Source organism: Megalops cyprinoides, chromosome 14 (genome assembly GCF_013368585.1).
Source record: "Megalops cyprinoides isolate fMegCyp1 chromosome 14, fMegCyp1.pri, whole genome shotgun sequence".
Lineage (NCBI taxonomy): Eukaryota > Metazoa > Chordata > Actinopteri > Elopiformes > Megalopidae > Megalops > Megalops cyprinoides.
Window position 1 is genome coordinate 10,875,932 of NC_050596.1, and position 12,217 is coordinate 10,888,148.

At 43.4% G+C, this 12,217-nt stretch overlaps 1 protein-coding gene across 1 annotated transcript; it reads right to left on the bottom strand.

Annotated features, from left to right (window-relative positions):
* Window positions 1-660: 660 nt before the first annotated feature.
* Window positions 661-6,142, bottom strand: esd (esterase D/formylglutathione hydrolase). The gene is made up of 9 exons (XM_036545748.1): window positions 6,050-6,142; window positions 5,353-5,425; window positions 4,998-5,086; window positions 4,656-4,754; window positions 3,563-3,687; window positions 3,227-3,346; window positions 2,299-2,397; window positions 1,873-2,040; window positions 661-1,064 (listed from the first exon to the last, which is right to left on the bottom strand). The coding sequence occupies exons 2-9, from the start codon at window positions 5,418-5,420 to the stop codon at window positions 984-986; spliced, it is 849 nt and encodes a 282-aa protein (XP_036401641.1). The 5' UTR covers window positions 5,421-5,425; window positions 6,050-6,142; the 3' UTR covers window positions 661-983.
* Between the last annotated feature and the right edge of the window lie 6,075 nt (window positions 6,143-12,217).

The following is a 12,217-nucleotide window of genomic DNA, read 5'->3' on the forward strand; positions in this document are numbered from 1 at the left end:
TCAGAGGGTCCCATCCTTTAGAAAAAAAAAAATCAATGACAGCTAGTTCATCTTGATGTGCACTTTAAAAAAATATTTAAAGTTGTGGTGTCTAGTTTTGAGATGTTCCAGTTTTGGCAACTGACAAATCACAAATATGACTTGTTTTTATGGTGACATAAGATTGTGACTAAAAAATTCTAAGAGGTATTTTTTACCAAAAAAGTTTAACCTGCTGGATCTTGACAAGTGTGTTTTTCTACATTTTTATTCTGTACAGATATTTTCATGGGAAGGACGGATAATCTTATTTTTAATTTTTTTAATGTATGTTTCAACTTCACTGTAAAATAAAGTGTTTGATATTTTGTTATACATTTTTGCTGTCTACCGATGATATCTGTTGTACAGCACTTGAGATTTAAATGCATGACTTGTCCAAACATTTGCCTTAATGACTGTAAATACAGCACAATGAAAAGATTATTGTAATAGTAAAACCTTAATTTGTAAAAAGCCACCCAAGTCTCTGACTGACTCTTAAATGAATGTGAATCTTAAGTGTTGATGCTGACAGTGTTCCAGCATTTGGCATCAGTGGACAGAATGTACAACCTTGTTGCTGTTTTGTGTGTCTTGAGACCATAAGGTGCACAGGCGGGAAAGAAGCCACACAATGTTTATTTAGCTCTTTATTTAGGGACATGAACACAGCACCCTAGCAATGGGCAGGTTGAGCTTCATTATTGGGATGATTTCATCCAATCAGGTCTCTCTGTTTTATAAAAATACACTTTGATTGGCCTCCGCTTTTTGTTAATCACGCAGCTGGATTACAATGGCTACAGCTGGGTTCAGTGCTTTGCGAAGCCCCCCCCCCCCCCACCTGCCTGTCACAAATGACTCCTCCTCCCCAGAGCTGGTAATGTCACAGTCGTGGAAGACCACTGGCTGTGTGGTGAGGGCACTTTGGCTGCCCCTCCTGCACACAGCTGGGTGTGACCTCATGCATTCAGGTACTTGGCGTGGTGCTTGATGTGGTCGTTGATGAAGGAGAAGACAAAGAAGTAACTGTGATCATAGCCCTGTTGGAGAAAAATGTGCACACATTATGCATTAACATATATGAATACATTATACAGTTTGTTGAACAGATGTCCTTATGCAAAGCAACTTGCATAGCTGGGTATTTAATGAGGTTTAACCTGTAATTTAAATACAATGTCACCCCCCCACATGGCTCAACATCAGAGCAAATTACAAAGTTTGTACAGTTTTGATAAATGTACATCCTAAGAACCAGAGGTGAGACTTTGCCAGTGTCCACAGGGAGTACTTAATGGCCATAGTCACAACATCACTGTTTAGAAATGTTTAGGTGAAAGGAAACCAAATACAAAAATCGAAACACCAAGAACAACTAGATAATACCCTCACATGTCCTTTCACTGTATGATGGCTTGCTGAAACAGCAAACCTTGATTTTCAGTAAAAGAAATAAGCTCTAACCATGCGTTAAGTGTACACCGATACATTCACAAGTAGGGCTTCTGAGTGATTCTTAGTGTCATCAAGTGTTTAGAGCAGGAGGTAGAGTTTGGCATTTTTCCCCATTCACTCTAATGACAAACTCTGGCTGGTAAGACCTTTACTTGTCAGTGAAAGGTGGCAGAAAGTCAAAATCCAGGCTTACAGGACACACTTTGATACGCTTGATCATGCACCCAACCACCCGGTACACATCATAACACCCATCAAATTTTAATTTGCTTCTGCCTGGATGGACCCATTAAACCCATTATATGTACAACGCTTTGATCAGACCACTCCTTTGATCCTAATCCTCCTACAGTAGATCGCTCCCTCTTTTCACCACCAGGTGGCAGCGCTCACCTGCTGCAGCCGGAACACCACAGGGATCTTCTTCTCAGTGCAGGCGGTGATCAGGTTGTCCGGAAGCAGCTGACCGGCTGACAGGAATTGGTCATCCCTGCCCTGGTCAATCAGGATGTCCAGCTGGGGGCCAGAGTACGAGCTGGCCAGCACGGTGGCGTCGTAGGCCTGGCACAAAAACAAGGGCATGACAGAGATGCAAGGTCAGTGGGGCCATGCAGTGCTTTGTGCTCTTACCCAGGCCAACTTACTCCCCAAATGCAAGGGGGGTCACACTGTCCTAAAACGAATGAGCATTTACCGAAACAATTCAAGTAAAACACCCTAATCAGTGTTACCCAGGTTTGGAACCCACAAACTTCTGATTAGAAGCATAATTCTCTTAACCCCCCCCCCCCCCCCCCCCCCCCCCCCTCCTCTTCCTACCTCCCACGTGGACTTGTCGGACCCCAGGTAGCCGCCGAAGGCCTTCTGGCCCCAGGCGCACTGTATTGGGTTACAGATGGGAGCAAACGCAGAGACTGACTGTGGAGAGAGTGGAGTCCCAGTCAGTGCAAACCTCTTCAATGCAGCCTGGGAATCTCACCATAGGTCACTACAACAGAATCTGCGTGCAGTTTGCTCTTAAGTCCACAACAAACTCTGCAGCATGATGTACTGGATGGCACACCCAAACAAAACGGTCTAAATAGTGATGTAAGTGTTCAGTCCATTCATTTTCCTCACATGTGACTCTATTATCTTTATTTCTGTTATTATGAAATGCGATTTAAAGGCCTCAGCTAGTAGTTTGCAATATTTATGAAGCTTTTTTACTGTTCAAAGTATTAATTCCCCTTTTTTAAATACACCCATTTTTCAAATTTACCCCCCCCCTCTAGTAACATGCAGGGAGAGATCTATCACACTTTATTACTAGGTACACACACACAAAATTAAGTCAGGAGAGTGACTGCACTCAGCTGGTGGCAGGGCAATCAGAAAATGTGGTTTCTGAAAATCAGCACTTATTTACACGTAACAGTCACTTAATTAAAGTTGGATGCTAACACAAAATACACCCATACATCGCTAACACAAAACACGCACATATCCGTGTTGAGTGCACACGCACATACAAGGACACGCAAAAGAAAATCTCTGCATGTGTGTCATTTTTCTAAACCCCCCTCATTTTTACTGCCAGATACACAGCTGAACAGTCTAGGTTACAGTAAACACAGCACTCGCACATACAGCCTAAGGGTCTCCCTCAAGATTCAAACCAGCAGCCATGTGCTCACAAGTCCAGTTTCCTAACCGCTAGCCTGAAACGCCACTGCCCTTCCCCCCGAGAGGCGTGGCCCACACCTGCCTTGTATTTCCCAGGGTTCTTCAGGGCGCAGATCAGCGCCCCATGACCGCCCATTGAGTGGCCTGAGACGGACATCTTCTCTGGGTCAGCAGGGAAGTGGGCGTTGATCAGGCGAGGGAGCTGATGGAGAGAGAGGGGAAACAGAGCAGGGGGGAGAGCGGGAGGGAGAGAAAGAGGATGAGGAAGGGAGGGAGAAAGAGGAAGAGGGAGAGAAGGGAGGGGGACGGGAGTTAAGGAGAGAGAGCTGTCACTTCCCACAGTAAAAGAAGACCGTCAAACAGTCCTCACTGCGCAGCAATGCACTGACAGCAACACAGTGCAGAAGCAGGGCAGTACCTCCTCTGTGACATAGGAGTACATGCGGTAGTTGGTTTTCCAGGGGTCCTCGGTGGCATTCACATAGAAACCAGCCCCTGTACCAAAGTCCCAGCTCTCCTCCTCCCCTTCAATGTTGCAGCCACCTGCAGACACACACAGGGATTCCTCTCAAATCACGTGCTGTACGCTCTTCAAGTCATTATACGGATAAATGTAGCATTTTCATCACTGCGCTAATTCCCCTAAAACTGGCCTATTCTGAAAACGTAACTCTTATGTAACTGTCAGGGAAGTACTTGCATTCAAAACCCTGCAAGGACACACTTATTTGGCAGCTCCTGGCAGCTCTGCCTTAATGACTCAGACATAATCTATAAGCCAGCTAGCTAGCCAATTTGTTAGGACAATCAGCATACTGACATTGCCTAACTCGTAAGAAAAAGACACTAGTGAGCCAGGAAGAAATCTGCATGCATTTTTAAACTGAAGCTCGACTTCACTTTCTGTGACATTTCCCTGAGTAAAACATTTTCAAGAGTTTGCAAGCCAGTGGGAAAATTCTCAAAACCTTCATATAACAGTATAATACAGTGTTTATGAAAGCCACAATTTTAACAGTGTGCCCACATCAGAATGGCAAAGCTCCAGCAATTCTGGAGGGTCTGGGGTTTGGCCCGTGACTAATGCCAAGATTTATCCATTAGGAGGGTGGCTATGGGACAGAAATAGGACCAAGGTGGGCAAACGTGTCGTAGGCAGAAAGTTGGGGGTTGAAAAACACCACTGCACTAAAATGAAATCACATTTTATTTTTCATAAATCCAATGAAAATTGCCTATTGCTACGGAAGACCTCTAACGCTATATGCATATACTGGAATGTTAGCCTGGAACCTTTAGAATCCTTTAGAATGTGTATGTATTGATGCACTCATGACAGTCAGTTACACCCAATGTACAAGCAGAAGCTCTTTGTCTCACTGTTTCTGTAAGTCATATTTAGTTTACACACGGTAACGCTTGTATCTGTGAGGTGAGTGCAAGCCAAATGCATATGTAACTGCTATGAAGTCTTTGAGATTGACAGCAATGGTGGGTGTGGTGTCACATACGTGGGCTGGTGTCAGGGGCAACGATGATCAGGCCATGGTCGGAGGCGGCCTGCTGACTGCCTGCTTTGGTGATAAAGTTCTGCTCTGTACAGGTCAGTCCTGTGGAGAAACATAAGAACACGGGGCATCGTACGCACACTAGATATCACAGACAGCACTCACCACAGATACAGACTGGCTATAGCCCACAGAGTAAATACAATTCTCTCGTTTCAAAATTATTAAACATGAATCAGGAGCTCTGTAAACTCAGACTCTTCTGGACATTTTCACTGTCTGCATTCCATAAACTAACACCCTCTGAATTATTCTCCTGGAAAAGATAGTGTTCAGTAAACTTACCAGACAGCCAATAAAACACCGGACACTTTGCACTTTCCGCTTTTGGCGGGAGATAGATGGCAAACTTCATTCTGCATTTCAATTCGGAGCTGGAACAAGTCAACACAGAGGGATCCAAGACATCTAATTAGTCATTCATAAACAAAGCCTGAATGACACATAGTTGAAATGTTCAGCCGTCCACAAAGTGCTATGAAGCAGTTAATCTTCATGGACCTGGCATCTCAGAGTCTGAGATTTTGGGGCTTTTGAAACCCTTGGGAACCCAACGATGATTCACAGTCCTTTGGGAGACTACTAGATCTCACACCTAACGCACAATTCCACCGCTCAGCGCATGCGCTAAGTACTGTACCTGTCGTGCTCGAACACCTTCTGGAACCCCCCGCAACATTTATTGGAAGAAACCTGAGTCAGAGCCATAGCGACTGCGGGAAAATGAGATGTTGCATGTCAGGCAAACTCTCTCCACAATATAGGCTGATACAAGTCCGCTTCGACTGACTTGGCGAGATGTGCCCAAAAGTACGGAAACTTGACGAACTCCGGTTAAACAATGGTTATTCAATCAAAGCGGCATAGCTACTGCTGAAATGCACTGATAGTTGTCACAGCACCATACGAACCGCTCTCTGAACCAGCTAGCTACGGGCCTAGCCGACTGCCGACAGTCATGGGACTCAGAATCTGCAGCTAGCTGTCCAGCTAGCAAGTAGTTCATTATCAATAGCTGGGTATTAGCAGACAATACAAGTATATTTGCTATATAATTAAATAACTAAATAACATTACTAGGGTATCTTGCAAGGCAATACTTACCTTGAGAACGACAACCTTTAAAATAAGAACCGTGCAGATGTCTAGAAATAACTATCAGGGGAGACAAGGTGGTCAAGATCCGACTTGTCTGCGATAGGATCATTCGCCTTTGCACACTGAGCACCGAATATCATACGTCGTGCATTTTTAGCTGGCTGTTTTAGCGAATATGATGGTTAGCTAAAGTCAAAGGGGCGCTACGTGTGATGTTGTTAGTGCATTGTTGTGCATACCTGTCTTTAACTCTCTTCAAGTATGTAGCTATCAGCTAAAAAGTAGCTATTTTCTTTGCAGCTGTCCTCCTCCACCGCACGCTCGGAGTTCGGAGTCCGCGGAACGTCAGGGTCAGCGTGAAGACGTCAAAGACACACCCCCTTCCTAACGCTATGAAAATCCCGGCTATGCACGGTGGGTGGCGTTATTTGAAAGGACATGACCGTGCGAAATCTTCGTTACGCTCCCGCATTCAAAAACACTTTTTAGTATAGCTGTACCCATTATCAGATGTTACCTCAAGCATGTCATTAGGTTTATAGCTACCTAAATTGACGTCAACGCACAATACACTCATCTCATCCGTGAATTACGGTTTCAAAGAATAGCTAACATTAAGGTCTCCGTGCTAATGAAGTAAAAACATTTTAATGATATCTCCAATTCTGCTGTAATAATAGTAGTAATGTTCTTGTATCTATCTGCACGTGTGATTCACATTGGCCTAAATTGAGCTGTAATCTGATGCTGTCTAATAAAAATGGAAATGAACTATTTCTGAAGCTCAGAGGATAATTTGAGTCTGGCACCAGTAATACAGCTAGTAATATTGTCATGTATTTTGAGAGGAGAGTAGGCGTTTCCATTAAGCAACGCGTGTCAGCCAAGGCCACGATTGTAAACACATCATTAATTAATGATGACATCTTACTTTCATGGAACAGGTGGCGAACCCACTGCATTGTGTCTGTGTCACATGGAGAACGGCAAATCGAATGGGAGTGTGTGTGTGTGTGTATCTGTATTTGTGGGTGTGCATGTATATTGAATACCACACAATTGGCAAATACATTATAGTCAATTCATTTTCGTTTTCAGACCATGAATATCATGCCCACAGTACTGTGGAATAATGCGTAGGGCACTGGTCTACAGACCTAAAGGTTGTAGGTAGGTAGCGATTAGCGTGCTGGATATGAGGCTTTTGTGTAACAAAGTGGAGTAGTGGGCAGAGCACTAGACTCTGAACTGGAAGCACTAGACTCTGAAGTGAAAGGGTTTTTAATTCTTATCCCAAATAATGTGCTGTTTTATGCTTCTCGTAAACCCAGCAGTACTTCTTATACTTATTATAGTGATTCATTAGTAAATACTGCACAGCTTTCATTCATAAATATTCAACATATTTATTTTTATAGTTTTATAGTTTTAAACGTAGAATATTCAGCCAGATAAAAAAACTAGACTGGATAAGGCCATAAAGTGACTGACCCAGGACACAACTAAACATGTTGCAGCACACAGGGAGCTACAGTTAGTCTCGACTGGGGCTTTGATTCCTGTCCGCTCTCTTTATGTCTCTAAACACAGGCATTAGCTGGATGAGGCATGAAGTGGAAAAGTCTGAGAGTGGTGGGGCCCAGCAGAGGCGGTTATCAATAATTATTTGTCAAATCCCCAGAATCACAATTCTCAGATTTATCTGTTTAAACCATGGATCATATCTGTAATCTGTGAAGGCTCTTCTAAATAAGGCAAAAGCCCACAGGAGATGACAGCGCTGGACTAGCCTTGGCTTTTACCGGCAGCAGTAATAACGGTAAATCCACAGCGCCGCAAGCCTTGCTTGGCTATTAGGTACGATTTATGACAGTATCTAGTGGTGCACCACATTTGAAGGGGTATAAATATTTGTGTTTTGAAAAGGAATTTGAAATAAACTTAGATCATAAGCTTGTTCCTGTGCATATTACAGAGTGGGTGAAACCTCTGCCTTTGTTGCTTGGAAATGACTGGCTGCTGTGCTCCTCTGCTTAAATTTAATGTCAAAACAATGTGATCTAACCACTGATGATTCCAGCAGGAGAAGTGACAAAAAAAAACTTTTTTGAGAAACTCTGCTAAATCAAAACTCTCTGGCAAAAAAAGAGAAGAGATAAACAGCACAAACTTTCCTGCAGTGATATTTCCCAGGCTTGGAGTTGCTCGTTAGTGTGCGGTTGGTGCGCAAATGGACCTTGAGTCTGTGTGTTGGCTTCTATTTCTCTGCTCTCCACACCTCAGCTCAGAAGTGAGACGGCTCTTTCCCCTTCTCCTCATTCTCTGTCTCCTTTATTGTCATGAAAGAGACACCCGTGAGAGCCTCCCAACAAGCCATCCGGCTGGCCACCTACAATAAGTGTGTGCTTAACATCCACTACTTTACGGCTTTCATTCACAAGGCCACTGCCTTAGCCAGGAACATTGACGCTGTCACGGAGATGTGTGCAAAATCCCACACAGAAAAAGCACAACGAAGCTCTCAGTGGACTGGCTTAATATATTGGTGTTTGCACAGGTTCACTCCGGCCCTCTGCTTTCATCGTGGTACCAGGATGCCTCCAAGGTCCAGACTCAGAGAGGCATAAAGCATATTTTTAATAAATTTCCCCGTCTCTTGCCTGTATGGCCCACCTCTTTTCCACCACTTGTCTAACCACTAGAGGGTACTATAGAGGCAGTGTAAAAAAATGATTCAGGACCATGGTTACCAGATTCATGGTAAATGTGGGTACATGTTACAGCTGTGGTCTCTGCCACCCGATGGCTCACCCAATGGCTTCTTCATCACACTCCAGCTCACCTCTACTTCAGATGCTGCCACACAAAACACAGAGGGCAACAATTGAGCCACGTACAAAACAGGCCCTTCCCCAATTTTCACTTCGTAGTTCCAGTTTACTACGAGTCAGCTGCCTCTCTAATCATGCACGTCTGGGTTGCTCTGCTGTGTACCAGCAGTACAAATGTCATAGGTTTTGAACATAATACTTCAAATTAACTGTGTATATCTGTCTATCCATTCATAATGTTACGTTTTTATGTCAACGTGTATGACTTTCAGTTTATGGTCTGTGGTTTTTTTTTCCATGTTCGACCATATACACAGTAAGAAGTAGTGTTTGGAGTGGAAATAAGTGATTAGGTGATAGTTATATTTGGAATTTGGAAAGCGCCATGCTAGTTTTTTTTCAGAATGCAATGTACCCATAAAGCAGCTGGCCTACACTTTCCAATTCCAGCTTTGTTTTCCGGTGAGCACTTTGAGATTAAAAAAACAAATTTCCAGTAACAGTGGCAGAATTTAGGATGGCATAAATTCTGAGAAGGAAGTGGAAGAAATTAGCGTGCCATGTTGTCTTTTATTTCTGTCACTGTAATTCCTGGCTCTTATTTTAAATGAAGTCAGAACATTCACAGTTTTTGAACATCACAAAGACTTTTATTTTTATTTTTATTGCACTTTATGACCAAACAAAAGAATACACCATATTTTTCATGATGAAACAGTATCACATGCGCAAATTGCCATTGAAAATAATTTTAACGCAACTAAAATGGATTAACAAAATATAGAGTCTCTCCTCCCCAGAAACAACAGCATTAACAATAAAAACAACAAAAAAAAAAAGATTCTTCAACAGTTGAGGGGATTCCACAACAATTGGGGAGATCACCAAGAGCAAAATGGCACTAACACAAATGATAAGGGAAAATGTCTCATCAACTGTGTGTGTGAGAGAGAGAAGGAGAGAGAGGGTGGGCAGAAACAGACAGAGGAAATGGGCAGAGGGGTGGGAGGGAGAGAGGCGGGGAGCGGAGAGCAACGGAGAGAGAGGGATAACATTGATTCGATTCAACAACAACATTGAACAACCGTTGTGGCGTGTGATGACAGTGGGATAGACCGCGAAATAAAGTCACATTCAGCCAGCTGAAATGGGAACATAATCAGACAGAAAATAACCCACAGCATTGCAGGTGTGATTCCCGGGAAGAACTCAGTCATCGCATACCATGTTCTTGAGTAAGGTACAACTATATAAGCTGATGTAAGAATGTGTAAAATATATAATGATTATGTGTAATACCCTGGAGAGGCATATTCACTGATTAAATTAATTCAAAATTTGTGCCACAGCTCTCACTCCACATCAGCTGTGGTGGAGAGGGAGGGAGTTGTTTTGTCAGATAAACTGGGAGTTTACTAGATGGCCAGGATGAAGCAGCCAGATTGGGAATTTGGCTAGGACATCGGGGATTCCTTCCGATAGGTGCCCTGGGAATCTTTAATTAGTGGGTGTCGAGCTAAATTTAACATCTCATCCAAAAGAGCATATTAGGGGAAGGATGTGCAATCAAAAATAAACATAAAAATGCCAGTCCTATTCATAACACTCTCACAGCATTCCCTTAACATTGTAGCTACGAAGTAGCACACTGTATATGTTGTATTACGGTTAAACTCTGAGAACATTTTGTGGTACAGTAGCAGGTTGCAACCTCCTGCTAGAGCTGGATCTCTGCTAATGTCTGCCTCCAGGCTGACCTAGAAAGCGGGCCTTTACTGAGTGCCTGGGTTCAATGGGAAATGAGAGGTGTTTTTTTTCTCTGTCAGGTGACAGGCAACCTGTCGCATTCTCAACACCTGCAGTTCAGCTGTTCTCCCTCAGCTCACCCCTAAGGGACTACTTTGTTTTTATGGATATATGTTTTACTTTATAAGGGAAATAACCTTTTCAGGAAATAAGCTTATCAGAGAGGATTTTTAAGACGTCCATGTTAACCTGGCACCATAGTACTTCAGAGATTCAGCATGGACAGGTTAGTTGTGGGCACTTAACCATCATCTGCTCTAATGTGCCACACGTGTGTAAAAAATAATGTGGATAATGAGTCATAAATTATGAGCATGAAAGATTATGGCACATCTGAATTATTTATGAATGATTAAAGGGGCAGCTTGAGTAAAGAAGAAAAAAGACGAGATAAGAGCAGATGAATGTGTCTGGGGGAGATTAAAGAGCGGTGTGAAGTTGATGATGGTGTACGATGACAGACCCTGCCCTCTCCTGCCATAATGAAGTGATCCCGTCTCACGAACCCTGTGAACTCCTCTCAATCCACACAGATGGGGCTCTAGCCATCTCGCATCCCAAGGCTTAAAGAGCTCCTCCAAATGCCTTGATGTCCGGAGCTTTCGCGCACAGCATCAAAGTACACAGGGGTACATCTGTCTGCAACGGAGGAAATCAAGGGGTTGGCACATGTTGGAACTACACAGCGCTTGTGCGACCATGTCTCTTCATCTGCTGCTTGGACATGTTGCTTGATTTATACATGCATGCCAGCCCAGATTTAATCTCCCTATATTTTGTGTCCGCTCAGTTCCTCTTTCCTGCAAAAACAGTACAGCCTAGTTCCCACTGCTGAGAAATGGACCTTGAGAAACAGGTCATAGTAATGGAGAGGCACCTTCAGATTAATGACCACCGTGATCAAAATGACCACAAAGCACCCTGTCCGGAGGCTGCATTTGGACAAGCAGGCGCTCTCAATGAATCTAGTTAGTGGCTGAAATACATCAGTTTTCTTTGTGTGTACAATCTCCCTTAGCCTCATTTTTTCGGACTTGTAGGGGATGCATGGGATGATTATGGCCCACAGGGTTGGGTGAGATCGGGGGTGGGGATGTACCTGGCTTTCTGTTTTTGGTTCTCCAAGTTGTTGGGCGTGATTTCAATGGAGGACTGTGGTTTCAATTTGTGAACTTCAGCTGGTACAGGACTTGTCTGACAATTAACCAACTAAGCCATTTCCTAATGGTGACCAAAGGAACGGTCCTTTCAGTATCACTCTGCAGCAAATATATGCAAGTATATCCTCCTTTGTCTAAAAACTGGAGCTCTGTTAGAAGTTATACACCTGGAATGAAGCCTTAGGCCAGATGCTCGAAACCTCACTGATAGACAGTGACCCCACTATGGATAAGAGCTTGACAAAACATAACAATCTAATGATGATATTAACACACCTTTTACCTGTAAAGGAGAATTAGAGTGCAGTGTGAGTTTTCATATATATGGACAAAGTGCTTTTTCACCATCAGATTGAAGAGTCATGATTCTCTGCCTTTAAAGCATCATCAGAATAGTTATAACATTCAGCTTGGCATCCCATCCATGCGAAAAGGAGGGAGTTTTGTGTGTCTTCATAATGAGGAGGTTTGGTCTGTCCTCATTATGAGGTCTGTCTCCATGGTGAGGGAGTTATCTGTATCCATAATTAGAGAATTTTGTCTGTCCCCATGGTGAAAGGGTTTGTTTTGCCCCCATGGTGAAAAGGAGAAATACCAGACCTGTCTGGGA